Genomic DNA, 23,165 nt, shown 5'->3' on the forward strand with positions numbered 1-23,165 from the left:
TAAACTGGGTAGAAAGCGTCAATATAACGACCGGCAGTGGGCGCAGTTCATGTTCTCTCATCAAGACCCAGCTACTGAGACCCTCAAAGTTGGTCAACAGGTACTGAACGATAGGCACCTACCTACCCAGTCAGTTGCCATGCAGAGATACTTCACATGTTTTTAAATTAAACACAACCGATATTCGCTGTAATACAGCCAGGAGCCATCACTGACAACCATGGTGGAGGTCATCTCGCTGTTTCGAACGGACCACGTTGATATCCACCTTCTTGATATCCTCTTAACCCCTTCCCGTCATCTACCTGTAACATGTCGACACATCCCTCCATCAATAGCGCCAATCAGGGGGGGCACTAGAAGGTCTTCTGTCACCACAGTGTGGCGTCTGATATCTTGCATAATGATTCCCGCAGGAGATATCGTGGCACACAGGCCACACGTTCCCGACAGTCGTGGTGTTGTTGTTGAGCTCGTAGGAAGTCGGGTCCAGGGCATGTAGCCACTCGTGGGGGGGAATTATTGGGTCCAAGTGCGCCAAACCGGCCAGATATGGCAATTCCGGCTTGGCGCCTAGGCTACCACCGATCTTTCGGCTGTATCTTACTGTGATGCATGGCCGCTTCGTTTGGCCCTTATCGGACCAGGGAAAGTATCCGAGACACCGATCGATTTCAATCCGCTTAGCAAGCATCCCGTGGGCAAAAATGTCGTACTCAAGGACTGATGCATGTTTCTTGCCGGCTTGGGAGGGCGGGCAATCCTCAAAGAGACACTGAAAATAGCCCTCTGAAACTTTTGGTGGTTGTTGAACCCCGGTATGATTAAGACAGGTGCACGAAGACGCTGGAAAGCATGACATCGCTCTTTTGAGCGTGCCACCGTTTCGTGTGCCTGTAAAGATGGTGCCAGCCATGCCCCTGAAGTCGATTTCGAACATCGCTCGGACCTCATCCTTATCCAACTGACCGTTTGTATCAAGTGTCAGGGTGTGGTGGGTGGTCCAAGACCAATCGATATCATATTGCATGTTCGAGTTCCCCGAGACTGTGAGACGTGGCCTAAAACCGTATTTCGGTGAATGTTTGTTGCCTGTGCTACGTCTTTCGTGCTCGCACATCAGTTGACATGTTACTGGGACTAGTTGATTGCGATTGTCCGGATTATGCTGTCGAAGAAAGTGGGCTTCGATGTCGGACCACTTGATATGCTGGTGCTCGCATAGCCGGAGGACTCCTTCCCGGCCGATGCAGATACGGCTTCCGTCGCTCTTCTCTGCCTGTGCCTTGGAGAAGGCTCGAACCGAATGCTATGTGGCACAGCCTGAGCAATGCAAGCGATTTGATTCATTGGGGCAGGCGAACTTGCATCCATTCCAAGTCTTGTTTGTAGTTTGGATGACCTCGAGGGGCGCACTGGGGGTATTGATTCTGGGTGTCGAGACGGGCAAGACGTCCATATGCGGCGAGGGGTCCGGCCTGCTGGTGCCTGGGTAGCCAGTGGAAGCCAGCACCAGGTCGCTGTGTTGGATACAGTCTCTACAGAGTCGATCCATGCGCAGAAGGTACCTAAGTCGGTCCCCACCCGTCCTCGTTAGCCGCCAATCCACATCTGTGTTAAAACAAATCTTGCAGACGACTTACCAATCTCTGTCTGCGTGGCGTGTCAGGTGCCAATAAGCTTCCATGAGGTGACCTTGGAGCCGCTCATTCTAACTGCGCCCAAGAAGAATCTGGTACGTAGAGAACGGGATTTTTGAATAAACAATCCGTCTAAGGCTCTTCGAGATTTGGCCAAGAATGAGGCGGGTGACCGGATCGCCGTCGAGACACTCGACGATCATTATAAGCAGCTCGTCTGGGATGCGATACAGCCAGCCGTTCTTCATATTTTCGGCTGCAGCTGAAGCGAAATCACCATGCGTCGACGGAGCACTTCCAATAGCCGTCAGAGTCATCTCGAATATATTTCTCCACCTGGCGCGCGTGACCTCTTTGAAAGGTGTCTGTCCGAGGTCCTTTGGGAAGGCAATCAATCGATATCGAAAGGTATGATTCAAGCAGCTGGTGGATAACGGCAAAGGGTGTAATTTACATGCAAAATCAAGTACGAGAGAATACCATGGAAAGGTTGTTGGTTGCGGGTGCGAGGAGACGGACAAAGTGGAGGAGAGAAAGGGTTCCAAGAGCAGTTTCCATAGCAGGTGACATGGATGTCAACAACAAGCCATGGGGCAAGAGCTCGCCGGGCAATGATTGAGGGATGCTGTCACCGGGCGGATGCCGTCATATGTGGATCCAGTCCAATCAGCCTTATTAGTGAATCATGGCGCGGCTGCATCTTGGCATTCCACATCGGTCACAAGGCTGACCAGAAGCAACACAACCTAAAGTTGCATCTGCTCAACAGCAGCAGCAAGATCGTTGCCAGTGCGGCGTGCCTGCCTCCGTCTTTTCATTTCGGCCTGAAGCTCCTTCCACGCCGCGACGCAGCGAGCGTGCTTTTGTCTCTTAATCTCCGCCTCATTGCTGGCTGACGTTTCATTACCCGCAGAAGCTGAAGGGCAAGGTTCGCCGGCATTCTCCCCCCTTTCCTCATGGTCCCAACGTGTGGGAAAGTTGGGCAGGGAGATGCTAGAGGGCAGGGTACTACTGGGCAAGGCTATACGACAAGAGGTTAGTTGTAATCACAAAATTAACAAGATAATGGAGGTGAATACCATTGCCGGGAGTCGCATTGCCCATGGCGGCTCGATGGGTCAGCTTGCGCTGCCTTCTGTGGTGAGGTTTCCACGGCTTTTGGCGGGCAGGGGATGGCATGGCTGTCGATGGCAAGCCTTGGGACTGCGACACGGAACTTTCGGTTGAGGGGAGGGTCGGAAACCGACAGACGCGCTCGGAGCGTGTATCGAGCGCGGCCTCTTCATCCTCTGACAGTGCATTGGGGTGCTGGCCTGGTTCTCGCAAGTGTTTTGGATCGTCGTCCAGATCCATTGCGGCGAGACTGTCGTCGAACGCGATCATACTCGCGACTTGCGCTTCATTTTCCCGCTGCCTTTCGCCGACTTGCTGTGAGTGAAAAGGTTCCATTGGGGTCGCAAACTCAACGCTTTGTCGGACAGATGCGGTAGGCAATGAAAAGTGGGTTGAGGCTGCGTTTCAGGCCAGATGTGATGAAGCTGGTTGAGTGGAAGAAAGGCGATGTAGGGGAAAGGCGAGGTCGCGTTGGAAGTCAAGGGAATGTGAGAATACTAGGTCGGCTGATCAAAGTTTGATGCAGCTGATGATGGGCGACAACCTACATCCCTCTGTGCAAGACCCAAAAATGGGATGGCTCGTTTGCCCATTTATCTGCGCCGTTGAAAGTCTATAGAGAGACGTCTTCCAAAAATGCCCCAACATCAACATCATCACCCACGGGCTGCCTACTCCGGCGAACAAGTGGTGAACTCCCCTGGCGAGCCACAAACACCGACAAAGCGCCACCCATCGTTCAAATCCCCAGTCACTAGTCCGCATCTTCCCACTGCTTCAAACTCTTCCTTCGACGCATCAGGCGAATTCAGATACTCCCCATTCTCGGCACGTGTAACTGGAACGACTATTCGCTGTTTTTCTAACTGTAGGTGCATATTCTGAGGGTGCTTTCTTACCATTTCTGGCTAGAACATGCTGCGCGGTGGGGTACAACAACGACTTTTGGTGGGTGTTCAGAGACGGCTTGGCAATACGACGGGTCAGTGAAATAGTGGTGGCTGCTTCGCTCTGGCTCTGTGCATTGTGGTCGACGTTCTGCTGGCGCTCATGACAGTCCATGGTTTCTTTTGAACGACTCTGAGAGGGTTGGAGTTGTGAAGAGAGCTGGATGCAGGGATACATTTTCACCAGATCAAGGCGGTGGCCTAACGATCAAAAATGCCCGCCATTGTATTGTCATGACCGTGCCGGCCAATAGGTATCCATCGCAGTGGCGGTCACCTATACCGATTTTGCACTTCCAGATGTATGAGCTATGGGGAAAGACGGTCAGGTCTCACAAAAGCCTATGCAACCACCGACCATTCCGAGCTCGTCCATCCTTCCCTTGGTACTCTCCATTTTAATTTCATGTTTCCCATGATTAGATATTCATTCCCTTGATCTTGAATCTGCCGTCGGCTTGCGCGCCTGAGCCTCGGCCTCCCGAGCCTTCCTTCGTTTCAAAATCTCTTCATTGTATTCTTCGCGCTCTCGTTGCGCCGAACCTGCCTCATGCGATTAATTCTTGCGTCCAATTAAACCCATGGATCTCGACCTGCCTCTCGGTAGGCTGGCACCTTGGGTGCTAGAGAACGATGTTTTGTTAGCTTGTTTTCTCAACTCTAATTCTGGGACAAGGGCGTGATGGGACGGGGAGCTGGTAAACAAGGTGAGCGAGTCTAGGAGCTTACCATCGTGGACTGGAACAACAGCAGAAGCAGTGTGATACTGCTGCTTATGCTTTATTTTGCCATCGACCCTCGCTTGAAAGTCTTGTGTAGTCCTGGTTGATGCGTTCCGTCTGCCACGCTGATATCGGTTGGTTCACTTGCTGCGTTGCTCCAGATGGAACATCATCTTCCGGTCGATTCCAAGATTACCAGGTACTTCGTGACCTGGTCCTTATTTGGGACACCCATTCAAGGGAAATTCAAGATTATTGGAAGGCAGATAGAGCTATACAGAAGGTCAAAGAAAACGCACCGATCCGGCAAAAGGCACCTGAGCTATACAGGCAGCATGAATGCAAAACAAGTTGTGGATTGATATATAAATGAACAAAAGACATCAATAACAACGCAACGCAATCCAGCATCTCGACGTGGTACTTGTATGGTTCAACCAGGCGTACTCCTCCATGAATTCCACCCTTTCACACCTCCCCTCAAGTGTTGAAATGATTCCCCCATCCCTTCACCTCCCACCTCGAACAAGATTCAGCTCCTCCATCCCAGAGACGACCCCCGAAACTTCATCCTCTCTGACGTTCATCTCTCCACACGCAATCAAAGCGCCCGTGACTCGATTGGCCGCCTTCTTACTCCGGGCCTGGATCTTCTTCGCTCGTCGTGGTCGAAACTTGAACAAGCAGCGGTGACGTAACACTCTCTTGGAGACTAGAGGCGAGGGTTGGTCTATTAGCTTCAATATCAACTGAATCTCTACCCAACTGAGCTCTTGAAAGCTCAAGCACACGAGGCTGGAAGTAGACAGTAGACGGAAGAACAAACCTCTGAACACCGCTCGGCGTGAAATTTTAGTCTTGGTTGTCTTCATGGCTTCCTCCTCATGCCAGTGGCCTCTTCACTTAGTTTGTTCGATCTTCCGCCCCTGATGATGTCAAGGTTGGAGCTGACGAGATGGAAATAAAATGGCTCCAAAAATGGATCCAAAGATGGATGTAAAAATAGGTCCAAAATGGGTGTAGAAATCGCTGTAGGGATGGATCCAAGAATGGATGTAAGAATCGTTTCGATATCGAAGGATATTGCGGCGGTTTGGTATTGACTGCGAAGATGAAGAGTGGGACATAAATTTCTGGGGTGCAGAGATTTTAAAACGTTGAACCTTCTCAGGGCGCCCCAGGTCCAGGCTGCTGGCTGTACCTCGTCCGCTCCTTCTTGTTTTACAAATCTTGTTTAAGGTATGGGTGGCAAGCGCAGTTTGTAGCTCTGCTTGTTCAGGAAATGCAGTTAAGAGAGTACATAGTTCAAACCCATCCTTGATTCGACACCAGACCCCCGTCACTTGCCCATCATTGACTTGACAACTCAATCACTCTCGTCACAGACATCCAAACTATTGAGTCTCTCCCACCTGATATTATGCTCCCTTTTCCCTCACATAACTTCCAAGCTGCAAATCCCTTCCTCCATTGCCTGCCGTGCCAATCCTCCTCTCAGTCTTTATAATAACGCCACGCACTCCTCTTGAGCATACGCTCTACTTGGCCTTTTCAGCCGCGCGCTCCATCTCCGCCGTCTCGCGTACCTTCTTGAGATATGGCTGGGAATGAGCATGTACAGGAACTATAGAAATCTCTCATGTTAGCAATACCAGAATGATGGCCAGATGTGAATGGACCGGCTGCTGGTAGGAGATTACACACCTCTGCGGGGAAGCGGTCCGCGTCTCACAAACTTATCACCGAACTTTTCAGGTATCCAGATGTCAACCCCGGTGGTGCACGTGGTGGTCTCGTCCCCAGCTTCCTCGTCGTACTGGTCCTTTTGGGTTTGTGTCCCTGCCTCGACTTGGACGTTCAAGGGCCCCGTCACGCTGCTTTTCTTGGCCGTGGAAGGAAGTCGTTCTGGTCTCCGTGCTAGACCGCTGGCAGGAGGAGTTCTGGTTGGTTTCGTGCCTGTCCATTCTGTCAAGTGGTTGGTACGTGGGAGCCGTCGTTGGCTGTACTGCACCTTGACTGACTGACGATCCTTCGGTTGTTTGCCATGCCGTGGTTGATGACAACTGGTTTGAGAAGTGAAGGAAAAAGAAAAATGAAAGAAAAAAAGGCAGGAAATTACCTGACCTGGCCTGGCATCAGGGTGATATATTCACTTGCTGCTGGAGAACAAGCACCACCAGGTACCGCATTCTTCAAGTAGTGATCGGAGTTGCTCTTTGTGTATATGTCTTATTTAATACTGCCGGTTCACTCATGTCAGCGAGAGATCTCCGATCCGGGGTAGCAGCTTCTTTGTCCAATCAGGAGGTGATCGCAAACTTGATATGGACATCATGATTGTCGGGTTTTATCCAAGTACCTTAACGTAGGTACTGGATGAATGATTTCCATTTTCCAGAGCCAGTCAGAGTGGCGTCATTGCTCACCTTTCACGTCATATCGATCGACTGTGACAAGCAAAGCATCTCCCCGTCCGGACTGATGGAAACTGATGATAGCGATGGCTCGACGGCCCCCTGCTGCGTAGCTGTCATATCTGTTTGCGGGTTGATGCTCTCCATGCCTTCAGCTGCTTCCACCATGTCAACATAGTCATCACCTTCGGAATGCTGGGTGTTTTCACCGTTGTGACATTACTTCACTTCACAGATACACACCCCTCGTTGGGGGCGACAGAAACGCCCTTGGGTGGCGGGAGAACGCAGTGGCCCCATTTCGTTCCCGTGAAGAAGCAAAGAATGAGTACAGTAGCTAGTGATAGTATTGATGTTCCGTATTTGTCAAGCTATGTGTACAATACATTCATCCCCCTAATCAAAAGATGCATGATGTCCACAACATCCTGCTCAAAAACCGCGATAAACCATGACCACTCGATTTCCGATTTCAAGACCTCGGCCAGTCTTGAAGAGGCATGGTCTGCAGTGATGCATGGAAAGCCAAGGTGCGGATCCCCTCTAAGGGGTTACAATCCCCTTGCTTGTAGCAAAATCGCCATAGTCTGTTATTAGACACTAGTGGGCGACACTGTAGCCATAGGCCGCTTCGGGGGCGTCGTTGTGGACGGCGTTCAAGATAATACAAGGATGGCCGAATGCTAGGCCTGCCCGATCGAAACTGTGTTGAAATCGTGTAAGCACATAAACCTGAAGTAACGAGAAATGGGATGAAGGGTGGGTGCAAATAAGAGGACCAACCTTTGATGACGTTTGAACACAGTGACGATGTTGAAGCCACGGGAATTATTTTCTCGACAGGAAACTGTTGGCGGGGATTGTTAGCAGAGTTTTGCAAGAGTTCCCAAATCATATCTACAGGGCACCCAGGTTCGAGGGGTGCGGCGAGAGTCCACCTGCGGAAGAATCACCATCTTCCAGGTTCGAGCTGTCTGCTGTCCAGGTTCGAAGCTGCCTGGTGTGAGGTGGGACCAGATTGAGCAAAGGTTTGGTGCGTGGGCAAGAAAATTAGCACGCAGAAGTCAGGTCGAGGAAAGGGATGTCGGCTTGCAAGAAGCTTGGACAGGTGCCCCACAAAATCGTTCAAAGTCTGAGGTGATGTGAAGGTGACAGAGTCTCAGCCTGGTACCTGAAAAGGATTGACCAGCCAGTGCTTGGGGTTCAGAATGTTCCCGTCAGATGACAGGGATGTATCGTACCTGATGGTGTCGATGTGGGAAGGAACCAACAACGCTCAAGCACATCGACAGCAGGGGGTCCCGATTCAAGAACATTCTTGGTGGGGTCTGTCCGCTTTCCCAGGGATCGAACACCTATGCCGGTGGTCGGAGGCAGCGATGGAGCACCTGACAGTCCAGAGACGGGCCCCTCACTACAGGGACGTAACAATCCGGTAGAACCAGAAAGAACGTGGAGGTTCTCCTCGAAGGAAATAAGGCAGACAAGGGTCCGCAGTTGACGGCAAAGTCGATGGTTTGCCATTCCTTCCCTCGTTCGCTTGTCATCTCTTGTCCTAGGCAAATACTTTGTTAAGTGGATTTGGACCTCGCTAATTGTCAGAAGCATCTTGCTTGGAGGGAGGGATGCTACAGATGCTCATCTTCGGACAACGAATTGCTACCTACACATCGCGGCTGGTATATCATTCAGCACTCACAGCCCCTCATGGAACTTCAAAATCACCAGGCGTGGGTACAGGCCTGCTGTATTGCTCTTTTTCTTGTTGCAGTCTTGGCCACGGCCCTTTGCTTCCTTCTTGTCCATGCACCACCAACATCACGTTTGCGGACCCCTTTGTTGCGCCCATATTGGAGGCAAGATCACGAAGCTGTATGAGCTGCAGATGTGCAGTCAATTTCAGGAGAACGGCGAGAAGAGTATGTATACAACACATCCTGAAATCCTGCACGCGCACCCCGACTGACACTGGATCCTGTTTGTCCACTTTAGTCTAGACTCGGAACATCTGCTTTGACAGTGGGCCACCCGATCATCAAAATGGCTGTTAGCAGGATGATAAGGATGTATCCGGGTCCCTGGACCTTTTGCTGGGGAGCTTGAACACGAGCTGTGGAAAACATACTTCTGCTATGCGGCGGAGGAGAGAATGACTAGTCCAAGGCGATGGACGGGGGTAGTTTTGGCACAATATGGGAGATAATTCGACGAGGGGTCGCGATTGAGGTGACAAGTTGATGAGTAATATGGCGTGGTGCTTGAAGAGGCCAACTTGTCTTAGCTTTCACAATATACAACAACGGTATTCATTCATGTTGTCATACATACTGCCAGTCTTGCCTCCAGCCGTGTAGGCCATGTTGCCAAGTCAGCCGTCCTTTGGTGTGCAAGACCAACTCCTGGTCGATAACAACGTCGCACGAAGATTACTAGCTGATATATTCTGTCATGCTCGGCAACAACTAAGCGTGCCAGACACAGCTTCCTGAGTTTCCGAATGGCAAACGAGCCTGAAACCATCAGACTAACATCAGTAATGGCATTTGAAAACTCTCCATCCCGGCCCTCGCAGGGTACCACGGCCCAGAAGCCACGGTCAACAGCAGGGGGCATCATGGGAAGTTAGGTGGGAACTCTGTCAACCGTACTTGACTGTGGGTGTCACAGAGGAAAGTGGGAAGAGTGTTTATGGGGACCTCTTTTGTCCTTCTCCATGGTCCGTTGAACTAAATGCATCACTGTGTTGATTCTGCCTTCCGGCGAAAGCTTATCCTTCGCGACGTTGGTGGAATTCTGACCATCGAACCCGATACAGGTGCAGTCTCTCAGATTCAGGCATGCTATTCCCCGGGTCCTGCCACAGGGACAGCTCGCGACGAACTGCGTCTATCTGGGCAGTGGGGCCGTCACGCTGGCAGTCTGTGCCTGGTGCAGTGTCAGGCTTTCAGGGGACGGAGTATAGGTAGGTACGCACCGTCTGTATCCCTACTGTTGCTCCCTTCCATTGGGATAGCTGATCAAGCTTCCGCCTTTCACCATGGACTGCTAGCGGTAATCACTGCTCTGTCAATCAAGTGTCCCCTACCTGTGTCGTTGTCTGTTCCGCTAGTATTGAGGTAACCTTGATCTCCGAAAATATTTCTCAATCTTGCAATTTCGTCTTCCCAAGATATTCTGCAGCAGTCTTTCGCTTCTCTGACGAACAGACCTGGCCCCTCCCCAGACAGAACGCCGGTCTAGTCCCATGGGCTGGGCAACTATCCCGTCCTTGCTCAACTCACCGATCGTCCACCAAACTCCCGCTCCAAGAAGCATCAGCTTCAGCTTCGCCGAACAACCAAACCACTAGGCTGTACAACACTGGGATCCATGACTCTCAAACACAAATGGGCCGCTGTCCTTGGACTAATCCTGCCAGCTGAATGAAAGGATCGGGCCATGGCACCGAGACCGGCCACTACCTGTGCTGAACCCAAACCATGGCAAACCGGTGCCAAAATGCTGGAGATCGACGACTGGCAATATACTTGATCGTAACGTACAAAGGATTGGAGCTGGGACACTAGATATGGACAAGCTAACCATCTCTCTTCCGCGATAGTGTCAATACCGACTACCCCAACGCTTCCAGGTACCAGGCCGGCGTCGAAGGGCTAGGCATCGACCGGCTTCGACAGCTCCTATAGACGCTTTCCATACCTCCCAGTCTTGCCCATTCGCCATTCGTTTCCTGGGGCCTGGTCAGGACAAGACGGTTTGGCTCATCGTTTGATCAAACTTCCCTTTGTCAGCCGTTCTCTCAGTGGGCATCGATAGTACAGGGCTACCGGACAAGACTTCGACATCTCTGTACCCATAAACCAGGGACCTGCTTGTTCATCCCGGTGGGCAGTTGACAGTTTCTCACTAAATGTGTTGGCTTTGGCTACCATGCCTAGGTAGTCAACATCCACCCCTCCACTTGACCATCGTGAAGTGGATTTTGCTAACAGGCATGGTCACTCCACAGAATCCTGGCTGTCACATCACACCTCGTCCCCATGATCTCGACATCATCGACGATGCGTATACTTTGACGAGTTCAAGCTGAGCAGACAACAGCGACGGGTGGCTGATGTCCCAGTACGTTGGTAGCACCGAGCTCCAACAGGAAGTCCAATTCCCTCGAGCCTTTCAGTATGACCGCGGACAATTGTTATCGTTCGAGGGCTTGTCACGGTTCAGGTTCTGGTAGGTATCCCTGGCGGTGCCTGATCGGGGGCTATAGCCTACCACTTTGCCTCACCAAAAGAACGCCCTTGGCCATGGGGCCAAGGCAAGGGGTATATCTTCACACACCCTTTGCCACACGACTCGAAAGGAGTGGACTAGTACTTTTGGGATCTCGACACAGGACTTTAGATTGCCTTCAAGGTATTGCTTTTCGATCAGCACATCTACCCTACTCATCCATCGACGGGTCCATGTCGCAAGAGGCAGAAGCTCTGTACCGAGCCTGTGGACAGAATACTGCCAACAAGAATCAGGAGACCAATCAGGCCCATCCAAAGAGTTGTCGATAGCCCAAGGCGACTGGAACAAGTCGGTCACAAATGCTCGTTCATTTGTGGGAGGAGCCAGGAGCCGATGGGCCCACCTGTCAAAAATTGCGCGGCTCTGATGGATTATGGCCTCTATTCAACATCAACGCGGTATGGTCTTAGAGTTGCATCCGGATCCCGACAGCACACGACATCCTCCTGTTCAAGTTTTGTCGACATCTTGAACACCCGCTTCATTCAGTTACAACGGGTTTCGATCCCCATATGCTACATTCAGCACGACAAGGCTCGGTTAGACTGCCTATATTAGAGAGGACAGCCAACACCTTGCATCTGGACAGCTTGCACCTCTAGAGACCCTGACCCTTTCCAACCACGGATTGTTGCACGAGATGTTGGTTTAGGAATTGGACAGGGAAGAGGGTGGTGGTTTATGAGTTCTTTGGCCATATGAGATATTCATAATTTTGGACTGTAGGAGAATTACATCACCACACATATAGTCAAAAGCCACGGATTGTACGTCATTGTTCAGAACTATCCTTCCCTGTTTGCTGTGTCCAATGTTAAGCTATGTTGCATCCTATCTCTGGTACCTTAGGTTCCTTGGTACCATACTTCTGTAGGTCCTGAACTTTGCTTTCTACACACTCATCCCGTTCTGTGCTTCCTCACGACCCTAAGCTACTCCTCAAATACCCTCTTTGGCGCCGGCGACCATTCGACCAACAGGTTTCCCGCACAACCCCACATACAGCACACTGCCGTCAAACAACGGAGCCATCACGAGTAGGTAGTCAATCCATGCCGAGTGATAACCCATGTCTTTTGACTTCGTTCCTCCATTGTCACAAGGCTATGTTGGTTCTTCTCCTTGCGGTTCAGGGCGTACGAGGGGGTGAGCTCGCTGGAGACCTACGGAAATGAGCTCGTTTTCGCGCACGTATTGCTCGAAGTCGAAGTCGCATTTACCCATGCCCTCCGTACATCCTCAATTCGGCTCAGGATTTCTCATCTCCGCCGGATCCTTGGGGAAGTAGTTTGTCCCATGGGGCTTTGCTCCCCCTTGGCGATTGTTGAAAGAGGCAAAGTCCGCCAACAATCTTGTCGGTGTTGTCGAGATCCGGGCAATGACATGGCGTTGATACCTGCCGCCCGGCAAATGTGAGGGCTGCAGTGATCGTCCCCTAGGGCCCATTGGGGAAACCATCAACACCGTCCATAGGGACAAGCAGTGGAAATTGAGAGTGAAGAGGTTGTGGGTCATGATATGAAAGACGTCTTGGATATGATAGTCCTAGGAGGGCGAGCGGTTTTTATCCTGGGTGGTCTTTGAAGTGATTACCTTTTCAGAGGGCATTGCTGGAAGGCCATGCACCGGCGGTCGACAGACAGGTAATTACTGTTGTAGTGGTAGAGGTAGCCGGTTAGGAGAGTGTGCTTGGTCTCTCGGACAGATGGTGGGTGGGCCTGTCGTCTCTGGGTCAACAGAGGTAGGATGTTGGCATGAGATAACAGAAAACAAAAAAGGCCAGCAACAAAAAGCAATAGACGCCGTTGCTTAGCGCGTCGATGTCTTGGTGCGCGAGCTGAGTAGCTGTGCAGGCGATGTGGCTTTGGCGTTTCTCTCCTCGCATACCCCCCGAAGCGTGGACATTGTCATCTCAATGTCCTTGCCAGGCATCCGTCGCTGCTCTTCAAGCCAAACACGGCGCACTACAATAGTCTAGTATATTCCACATCGCGTCACCATCCAGCTTTGCTTGGTACTCGAGCTGGTCCTAAGTCAGGTATCGCCGGTCGAGGGCGCAGCTCCTGGAGCTCGAGTTGGGTGGCGAACAGGCGAACAGTCGCGCCCGGGAAGACAGTTGTTCCAGGCTTTGGCGCATCGTCGATCCCGCCACTTCTCCCATTCCCAGGCTGTGTCATGATGGTTCTGGCGTCGAGCCTCTCGTCGAGGCCGATATCTGAGCCTGCGGCAAAGACCTGGTGCCCCCCTCAAGAAGAGACCTCAACAAGGTCTTTAGCTCGACGTCAGCGTCACCTTGGAACACCCGTGCTACAACGCAGGTAGGGTCTTGCCTTGGGTCGGGGAAAGCATAAAATGGCTAGTTTGTTGGATGTATATTGTCCTGGAAAACAAGGTTAGGTAGGTAAAGATCAAAACTCTGACATGCCTTGTCGATGGTGGTGGTAGACAGATCTCGATAGGAGACTGGAGAAAGAGAGTGGGTACGCAAATTGTAGCGGAATGGAGGTGATAGAAAGGGAAAAGGTTAGCGAGGATAGTATCGTCAAAAGATTTGATGAATGTGTTATATATATTCCAGGGCTCTTTTGCCCTGGCCAAGAGGAACAGCTAGATGGTACACCTCTTGAAATACAGTGCCGCCCTTCGAAGGGCCTCTTGATAGGATGAACCACGGGCGCACCAGTATACAGAGGGTATGTTACCCGCATATGTTTCGAAAACCGAAGTCGGCGGTGGCAGTGCCTGCCAAAAGAAAACGGAGGATGGTAGTCATATCAGGAAGCCCAGGGCAGATCGCTGGGAAAAGAAGCGGCGGCCAGAAGGAAGTCCCAGAAGAGAAACGACTGAGAGAGAGAAAGGCAGGTCAGAGATCTCGAGATATGAACGATATTGTTGCTGTGCAAGACAGAGTGTCAAGCTATGTACAGGAGGAAACCCCTCTGATCAACCAAAAGCAGCTCCACATCCAAATCCGGGCGCAACCTGCCCGCTAATCCTACTTTGTTGTCAAAGCACGCCAGGATGGTATGTGGGGACTGGCATCGGTGGCTCGTCATATCCCGCATCCCGTCAGAGGACCGGTCTCTCAGAAGAAAGCTTGGAGGACGTCTACAGCATCACAGCTATTAGCATGGATTCCCTCACCATGAAAATACAACAGAACGTAGATAATCTACCTGGGAAGCCCAGCAATCAAAACAAGCCAGCCGCTCCAGCCAAATATGCTGAATACACCAACTGCCATGAAGCCTCGTTCATGTGAAGGATCTCGATGGAAATAAGCTTGAAATTGGACGACGCAACAGGAGATCTGCCAATGGTTGTCAGAGAGAACTGGGCAAGTTTGGGTTGCGGGAGAGGCAGAACCTACTGCCTTGAGCACGCGAGCATCCCCATTGGGATGTTAACAGCCGACAGGCCACTGGTGACCCCGGGGTCTGTCCCCCGGGCCAAGATGGGCAGGAACCTGCGCACCCTATCGATGATAATGCTGTTGGATCTGCTGCTGCTGTTGGTTTCTGTAGGAATAGAGGGAACCCGCCATCGTGGCGAATGGCTAGGAAGCCGGAGAGAGGAACAAAACCAAGCCCGAGATGGCGCCATGGTACAGTACCTCGAGGAGCGAGGAGTGTAAGCCATCTGGACATACGAGAGGTTGCTGATTGGCTGATGGGAGGTTGAAATTGACCGGATTATGGATGGAAGAGAGGAAGAAGCATATTTGAGAGAGTCCAGCTGCTCAGAGGAGAGTGAACTTGCTCCTCGAGCTTCAGGCTCCTGCACCACTGGAGGGGAAGACCTATGCCCAGCTGGAAGGTCCCACTTTCCTTCTTATCTGCCGACGCAAAAGAGCACTGGCAGCCCACCTTGCTCTGCTGTCTGACCATCGATACGTGTCATCGGGGCGGAAAACACCATTCTCTGTCAGGGACGAAGCTGGGAGAAGGTCCGCGCCGTGTTATCCAGTGACAAGTGCAGTCACCTGGTGAATGACGTGGTCCGGCAAGATGCTTGATATCAAGTCATGACTTCCCTAGTTGTCGGTCCAGTCAGCAAGAAGAAGCGCATCGAAAGGGACTGTCGAGTGTCGACGGGGCATCCGCCGAGATTGGCTCCACTGGACTTGTCACACAGAGCTAGACATCTGTCGGGAGTGATCGAAGTGAGCCCTGTCCGGCCGCAGAGTCAATATCCAGCTCTGGTCAGGGTTAGAGGGTAGGTTCTTTCCTTACCAACATGTTCTTGCCTTCTCACCCCCGCCCACTAGACAGCTATGTGGTGCGATAAGACGTGTGCAGGGGTCGCTGTGACATCGAGGGTCTGGTCTGGCCAATATGGTCCGATGGCAATGACAATGCCAAAGATGATCATCGGAGCTGTTGATTGATTGCTCGGTGGAAAGACCAGGGGCACCTTCGGTTGAGGGACTGACGGCTGTCACGACGGGTCTGGCTGTTGATTATGTCCTTGTGAGCATCAAGCTCACGATGTGTCGCTCACAAATGATACAATGAATGGACAGTCACCTTGGTTTCTCATCATGCTCCCAAGACGTGTGAAATTGACTCATGAATCGAAACTAAAAGTACATGTTTTCATGCCCTTCCGTGCCATGCTGTCTGTGATGCTAGATCCTCGTCCTCCGTTCCTGACGCAAGAGTACATGCCAAAATGAGTCCGTCTGTTGAAATTCCATGCCAAGTACACAAGTTGTCATCTACTCATCCGCAGCCCCCTTGATATTGCGATCACCTCTACCACTCCAGAACGCCTTGTTGACCTTGTCATCATTGGCCTTGGCGGCTCGGCCGTGCTTCTTCTCAAACTCGGCGTTGTGAGCATCGACCTCTTCTTGTTGCTCTTTGGTCAGGTTGGGCTTGTTGCCAGGAACGCTGGAGTTGCTGATCTTTGGTTGGGCCGGGGGATGGTGCGAGCTCTCCAACGGTTCTCCTCCACCGGTGCGGCCCTTAGCGCCACCTTGGGCGAGTTGGTCGGGGACAAAGCCGGCTCCAGACGAGCCTTCGCCCTCGCCTTTCTGGACGGCATCCTGCTCGATGGCTTCCTTGCTGCGAGAACCGCCGCTTTCAGCGCTAGCCTGCTCCGCCGCCTTAGGGGAAGAAACATCGCCGTAAGATCGGCCCGGTCTCACGCCGGTGATGACTGGAATTGCCAGTCTGCGGGACATTGGAGTAGCCTGGGCAAGCAAAACGCGCGCGGTGAGGCGGTTCATGATGATGGGTGTGGTTGCGTAAGGTGGTGACAAGAGAGGTCTGAATATGATTTGTTTGGAGATGTGAGTGCCCGGTCTGTTGTTGGAGGTGACAGGCCTAAAGTTGATGATTGAAAAGGCTCAAATTTGTGTTTAGGATGAGAATAATAGCAGCAAAGAGCTCTTGTTTGGTAAGGTAGGGGCTGTTGAACCGATGACATCATCAGCATCATCCCTCCAATTGTGCCAACTTGGGCGCCAAGCACAATTTCAGGGGCCAGGTCCCGTCACTGTGGGGAGCAGTGGATGTTGTGTCACTGTGGGGTTCACAGGGCATATGCCGCCATTTGAGACATCCAGACCATAGTTCATCTGTAGTGAAGAATGATTATTTTCTTCTCGCATTCGGCAAGACTCCATGAAGCCATGTGACTGTCCCATTGGGAAATTTCCGCGACACGCCAAGATACCGTACCACCCCTACCCACCGGTTAGCTAGCCCCACATCAAACATGGCCGTTGACCCCCTCCTTTGTGCTATCCCTCCTGCCTCGATGTTACAATCATACAATCAGACGAGATGTTCACTGCGCGGCCCGTGCCTTCCTGAGCAAATTAAGACTGAACCCTACCTAATACCCCTTTCCTAGTAAAAAGGCCGCATATTCCCGCCGTGCTCAGTAGACTGTCACTCTCAGGAAGCTGAACCTGACTCGATCCCCACGCTGAACTTTAACAGACTCATCGAACCCAGAAGGTCAAATCCGATCTGGGTCGGCAATTTCGTCTGAACCAGACCTGGACCTTCTCTTTCTCTCTGTCCCGAATAACCTCCAGAGTGACAAAAACGAAAACATGGGTTCCATGGCAGCTGTGCTAGACACCTCCGCCGCGCCCGCTGGCAGCGCTCAGCAACGCGTGGCACCACAGCTGCCCACCACTGCCCGCCTATTCCATGCGACCTGTGCCTTTGCGGTGCAGAAGCTCTTGCTGCCCCCATGGATCTTCCTAAGAACGGTGAAGACCTACATCATCTCACCTGGGGAAACGTACCCCGACCAGATCAAAGCATACCCTGCTCTGAAGCATTTACCCATCCGGTAGGACCCTGTTACGTTTTGGGTTGACTGAGAATTCCGGTTCGATGGCTCACCACATTTCATAGAATCTTCCTACCCCCAGGCTATGACCGGACCAGCAGCAAACGCTTCCCTGTGCTCCTCACCATCCACGGCGGTGGCTTCGTCCTGGGCAACCCCTGGGACAATGACCCCTGGAATCGCGCCTTCTCCAGCAAGCACGGCTATCTCGTCGTATCACTCAACTACAGCAAGGCACCTGGCTCCCCTTTTCCCAAGCCCGTATACGACCTCGAAGCCCTCATCCAGCTTGTCTTAGCCGACACAACACTGCCCATCGACTACGACAGGATCGCCATAGCAGGCTGGTCAGCAGGCGCCAACTTGACTCTGGCAGTCTCCCAGCTCGACACCGTCAAGCTCCACGTCAAAGCCGTTGCCCCTCTCTATCCCGTGGTTGACTTTGTCCCCAGTCAAGAAACAAAGTGTGCCGGCCGCCGCTACAAGCCCGATCTTGGCGGATTCCGCGGTAAAGATAAGGACTTTCTGCTCGCCATGTCGCCGACATTCAACTGGGCTTATCTCAACCCCGGCACTGACTTGCATGACACACTCCTCAGCCCAGCACACGCCAAGAGGGAAGCACTCCCCAAAAACATTTTTATGATTGGCTGCGAGCTGGACATGTTGGCTCCTGAGGCGTGGAGGATGATTTGCAGTCTGGCTGGCAAGCGTGTGCCGAGAGAGGATGAGGTGGTCGGAAGGCAGATGACGGCAAAGGAGGGAGAGCTGATCACGGGCAATGATGATCGGTATGCCTGGGAAGAGGTGATCAAGATGGATGGAGGGGCGAGATACAAGTGGTTGTTGGTTCCGGATCAGGTGCATGGGTTTGATCAAGACAGCATTGGGCACATGGTGGGCAATGATGTGAAGTGCTTGAAGGATGCCAAGATGAAGACGGACAAGGTGATTGAGATTATTGGGGCTTGGCTGGATGATGTTATGGATGTTGACAAGTGATGATGGGATCTATCTTGAGGTGTATATGACACGTTGCTTCATGTTCTTGGTGTGTTCACTTAGCTGGTAGCTGTAATGCACGCATCGAGATAGAAATGCACAACAGTTGACTGTCAAAACGTATGCCGGAACTCAACACCCTAGAGGCGAAAACCCATACTCTGTGCGGTATGCATTGCTACACTGGAGTCGCCAAGCCTCAATTCTCAGCGTAGAGGTCATAGAATCAAGAGCAGAACTGAATCGACTGAAAGCCATGAAGTGATTCTAAAGGAGGACAACTTCCTCTAATAAACCTTTTCATATAAAACCTCGTCTCCCTCGCGATGCTGGCCGAGACTCACAGGATCGATCCCGATTGGGAGGTTTGCGTGCCCAACAAACCATCCCGATCCGTTGCAGCAACGCAAACACCCTTGCTAGGTTCAGATTGACCGTGGCCAGACCAATGACACCGACTGAGCGGCTTTCGGCTACACCACAAACCACATCTCAAACCCCCCCCGTCACCTTCCCCCAGATCTCCAGCAGTACCATAACCCCATAACAGCACGCCCCCGCCTCAATGACAACCCTTTCCCATCCCCACCTCGGATCCAACCTCCGTAACATTGGCAATCCAGCAAGGAAATAACTCGCGTACCCCCACGATCCCACCTTCAACATTTTGGATCGATCACCATAGGCGAACCACTCTGTCATCAAATCCGAAGCCATGAACCACGTCTCCGCAAACGCCAGCATGTAACTTAGGGCGAGGACTGTCCCCAGCCTTGCGAGGGGCCTTCTTGGGGAGATGTACTCGTACAAAACCAACAACAAGGAGTAATAACTGATGAAGTAGGCGTGGGTTAGGGGGTAGAGGAATGCGGGGACGGTGTGCGTGACCTCGCGGCGGAGGACGTCGCTGTCAAAGGTTGGGAGGAAGCCTGGGAAGGTGTATCTCATGGACATTAGTTGGAAGAAGTAGGCTGTGCCAAAGTAGGTGCCGAAGAAGACGAGCAGGGCGATATACACGTTGAATTTGATGGCGTAGGATGAGGTGTAATGATGAAAAGACGGCCCGCTGGAGGGGGCATTGTCGATGGCAGCGGGCCCGGGGCGAAAGGGGAAGAAGAGGGGTAGGAGAAAGGGCGGCGAGGCGACGAGGAGGGAGAAGGTGAGGTAGTGGGCGTTTGTTGTCCATGTCTTCAGGGAGGAGGTGAGGACAATCACGGCGACAGTGGAGAGCCAGAGAGAGGAGTGGACGAGGAGCATGAGGCGGTGGAAGTGGGCTTTCTCGTCGCCCGCCCCGTTAGGTGGCAAGAAAGGGGTCGAGGGCATCATTTTGGTGTCGGGGCGGATGGCGATGGTGGTGTGGTGGTGGAGGAGCGAGCGGCCGTGAGGTCCTGTTTTTGTCCAGAGATTAGCAGAGACACTATGCCGTTTGGGGTAATTGGAGATCTTGGAGAGTATCGTCCAAGTGCAAGCACAAAGCCATCCATGTCCAAGCACACAGCAAGGCAACACAAAACAAAAAGTAACAGATATAAATAAGGGATAGGTATGTAAAAGGATTTGCGAGCTCGGCGGCTCAAACAGCGACCAAAAAGTCCAAAATCGGCCAGTGGCCGCGTGCCGTCGCCCAAGACACAATCTTCTCCCCGTCCTCGTTCAGCGCTTCCAGGCGGGTTTCCCGGACGGCGCGAACGTCCTCATGACTCAGAAGCGGGCAAACTCGTTGAGCAGCTCGGTGGACGACCAGACATCCACCGGCCATTTGCCTCGCCAGCCGGAGAGTTCTTCGTCGATGTAGTCTAGGACTACCTGGGCTTCGTCGCAGCCTCAGCGTCGCTCGCGGGTGTTTTTGCTTCTGGAAATTGAAATAAATGAATATTAGTACAGAACGAACGTGGTTGGAGGAGATGGTATTGAGGCTTACGAATTGTTGGATTCCATCTTGGTTGATTTTGTTGATGACTGTGAAAAGGAAGTCAAAAGAAGTGGATCCAGATTTGAAAAAGTTCACAGCTTGAAATGCAAGCCAACTAGGCCCTAGTAGTCTTCTGAGGAAAGGTGCTCCTGCTGGACGTCGGGGGGCTGAGCACTTACCCACCAGCAGCAAGTCTCCATTCTTCCGTCACCGGGAGCACACTAAGGAGAGAGCCTCCTCATTCATCAGGTACTTCGCCACGTTCAACTTCTACTCGACTCGAGGACAAAAGGAACTCCACCACTTCACCCCTGTCCTCCATCGCGGCGTGCGCTAGGGGCGACATACCGTGATCATCACGACAGTCTAGTGACGCGTTCAGCTCCTTGCAGAGCTTGAATAACCAGTCTGCCTCACTGGGCCGGTCTCCGTAAAGAACTGGCCATGGTTGAGCTGTGACCAAGGCTGTTGTTCTGTGGTGAGGAGGAAGAATGACAGGATCTCGTCTTCGTTGTGGTCATCATAGTGGTACTTTTGACCCTTCGCGTTAAGCTGGATTTCTCGATGTGATTTATTCAGTACCAGGCCTCCTCGGGTGTAGCGACATTGAAGCTCATTCCAATACGGCCTCTTGACTTGATAGTAGAGAAGTAGTTATCGTACAAGTTTCTCAGTCCTCCGCTGTTATCAATGTGGAACTTCTTCCTGTTGGTGTGAATATTCAGGAATACTTGAACGACTGAATCACCCCTATAGGCACGTGCTGCAAACAGCGGGCACATGTACGTAGCGCTCTCTGGCTTTAGGTAGTCATCTAGAGTGCAAATCTCTTTGCAGAGGCCGGGACAAATTTTGTTCAGCCAGTATGTAGAGAAGGCCAGCAGATCTGTCAGGGTTGCAGATGGCACTGCAGCGACCGACATCAAAGGCCTTCAGCAAGATGGACTGGCCGATTCCATTGTTGTGAGCTATTTCCGCGTGTCTGAATATATTGCCGGTGGCATATTCCAAGAACGTATATCGATGCTTTCGCCTGCTGGGTTTGGATCCCTTTTCCGGGTCAAGATTGATGGCAACCCGACAAAACCTCTTCAAGAAGTCATGTGCACGGCCCACAAAGCTCTGGGTCATGTCAGGCCACAACTGAGATATGACCTTCAGGGGCATGTAGGAAGCTTCTGACGGAGTTGTGGATGAACTGAACAGTATATAACGGAGAGCCGTCCTTTGGCAGTGGAGTCTTGCGACGAAGGGTGTAAGGGGAAAGGTCGCCTTCGCAGAATCCGGCAATTTCAATGAGACCTTTGGAAGCATCCGTAATGAACCGATGGATGTCCCCAAGTGTAGGTCTGCAGTCCTGCCAATCTGCTGGTTTAAAAGTGAAGTGACCCCTTAGCTTCTTTCCGCACAACAGTCCAAAATAGAGCTCCTCTGGTGTTGATGGTCGTTGCGAATGGAGCATCCACTGAACACTGAGCAACAAATCATCATGTTCGTCTTTGCTCTCGGCATTCTTCGTCATGTCGTGGAAAAAAGCGTGTAGATCGGTTGGTATCTTGTCCAGCGTCCTCAATACGGAATAGATCCGGCCTCGCGCGAGGTCCTTGTTGAGCATGTTGATAACCAATGCGACCCATATGAAAACTCCATCGGTCCGACTCTGGAGGCGCTCTTTTAACTCGTCCGCTTTCGGGTGCCTCCCTGGTTTGAGCTTGATGTTGATGTACTTGATAATATCGTCCGTGTGGCCTTGTTGAGTCTCGAGGTCAAACTTGAGGCTCCTCTCAAGGTCAATTATTGGATAATGCCTGCTTGAGAAACAAATACGAACATTCCTGCCAGTGGAAACAGCGTCCCGTCCAAGACTTTCATAACTTGATAGCATATCACCAAGCTGTGACTTGTCACATTGGTCCCAGTGCGACAATGTAACAGATGAGCGGCGTATTCCCCAGCCCATGGACAGACTGCTAAAAGATTGCCCTCAGTGACTCAACGCTCTACTTGTGATTAGGCTGAAGGCAATGTAACGCCTTCTGCAGATGCGGCGCCCTTTCCAGCAGCCGGAGGAGCAATGATTGATACATTCCCTCCACTGACTTCTCTAGCGTCTCCCCGCGGGCATGGAAGAAGAACGAAATAATAATGTTGTCCCCGGGGCCGGATTGGTCCTGCTCGTGGGACAAGGTGAACTTCATGAGTGTTGACTTGCCTGTTCCGGCGTGGCCTCTGATCCAGAGAAATCCATGATGTGATGATCCTTCAGTTTTGTCACATCTCTCCATTAAAGATGCTCGTCTTTGTCAAGTAACCACTGGCAAGTATCGACGTGAGCACTCTTGACGGTGAGCTGACGCACATCGACCCGATCAAACCGCAATGAGTCCAGAAAGAAGTCTACTTCTTTGAAGCCGAGGATTAGAAGTCCGAGCTTCTCCTGAAACAAGTGGGTCTTCCAGCCAATGAACTTGACGGTAGGGCGAAGCTCGTCTCTCAGTTCGCGGAGCCTTTCTGATGTGGGTAGCAGGGTATCAATGATTGACTTATTGATCCTAAACGCCAAAATTTTGGCAAGGGCTTCAGCCACGCTCTTGAGAATGCCGCGTGGTTCAGTTCCTCGATTGAGTGTTTAAAAAAACATGAGACCCCTGGTAGATTAAAAAACTGTTCTCAGCCCGGCTTGACCCATGAGACAGTTGCTCGAACGTCGTAGCATCTCCTTGACAAGAATACCACCAAGGCTGTGAGCCACAATTATGACTGGTCTATTGGGGTCGTGCTGTCTGAGAGCAGATATCTCCTGCAGGAAATCC

The 23,165-nt window shown here is 51.9% G+C and overlaps 4 protein-coding genes across 4 annotated transcripts; 1 reads left to right on the top strand and 3 right to left on the bottom strand.

The window, feature by feature from the left end:
• Positions 1–4,835: 4,835 nt before the first annotated feature.
• QC761_302760 (uncharacterized protein) lies at positions 4,836–5,556 on the bottom strand. Its single transcript, XM_062877417.1, has 2 exons — positions 5,249–5,556; positions 4,836–5,134 (listed from the first exon to the last, which is right to left on the bottom strand). The coding sequence occupies exons 1-2, from the start codon at positions 5,292–5,294 to the stop codon at positions 4,932–4,934; spliced, it is 249 nt and encodes an 82-aa protein (XP_062733180.1). The 5' UTR covers positions 5,295–5,556; the 3' UTR covers positions 4,836–4,931.
• Positions 5,557–15,846: 10,290 nt separating this feature from the next.
• On the bottom strand, positions 15,847–16,359 carry QC761_302770 (uncharacterized protein; the record flags this gene model as incomplete). Its single annotated transcript, XM_062877418.1, has 1 exon — positions 15,847–16,359. One exon carries the CDS (start codon positions 16,357–16,359, stop codon positions 15,847–15,849), a length of 513 nt encoding a protein of 170 aa, XP_062733181.1.
• Positions 16,360–16,746: 387 nt separating this feature from the next.
• On the top strand, positions 16,747–18,589 carry QC761_302780 (uncharacterized protein). The gene is made up of 2 exons (XM_062877419.1): positions 16,747–17,438; positions 17,504–18,589. Exons 1-2 carry the CDS (start codon positions 17,194–17,196, stop codon positions 18,438–18,440), a joined length of 1,182 nt encoding a protein of 393 aa, XP_062733182.1. The 5' UTR covers positions 16,747–17,193; the 3' UTR covers positions 18,441–18,589.
• Positions 18,590–18,932: 343 nt separating this feature from the next.
• Positions 18,933–20,394, bottom strand: QC761_302790 (uncharacterized protein; the record flags this gene model as incomplete). Its single annotated transcript, XM_062877420.1, is given in 3 exon segments — positions 18,933–20,012; positions 20,020–20,221; positions 20,362–20,394. Coding segments are annotated over 3 exon segments (1,299 nt in total). The 5' UTR covers positions 20,379–20,394.
• Between the last annotated feature and the right edge of the window lie 2,771 nt (positions 20,395–23,165).

Source organism: Podospora bellae-mahoneyi, chromosome 3 (genome assembly GCF_035222275.1).
Source record: "Podospora bellae-mahoneyi strain CBS 112042 chromosome 3, whole genome shotgun sequence".
Taxonomy (NCBI): Eukaryota; Fungi; Ascomycota; class Sordariomycetes; order Sordariales; family Podosporaceae; genus Podospora; species Podospora bellae-mahoneyi.

Coding starts and splice junctions, on each gene's coding strand:
- QC761_302780 (XM_062877419.1), top strand. CDS start 17,194: ATGGGTTCCATGGCAGCTGTGCTAGACACCTCCGCCGCGCCCGCTGGC. Junction 17,439..17,503: donor CTGAAGCATTTACCCATCCG/GTAGGACCCTGT, acceptor CACATTTCATAG/AATCTTCCTACCCCCAGGCT.
- QC761_302760 (XM_062877417.1), bottom strand. CDS start 5,294: ATGAAGACAACCAAGACTAAAATTTCACGCCGAGCGGTGTTCAGAG. Junction 5,135..5,248: donor ACGCCGAGCGGTGTTCAGAG/GTTTGTTCTTCC, acceptor CCTCGCCTCTAG/TCTCCAAGAGAGTGTTACGT.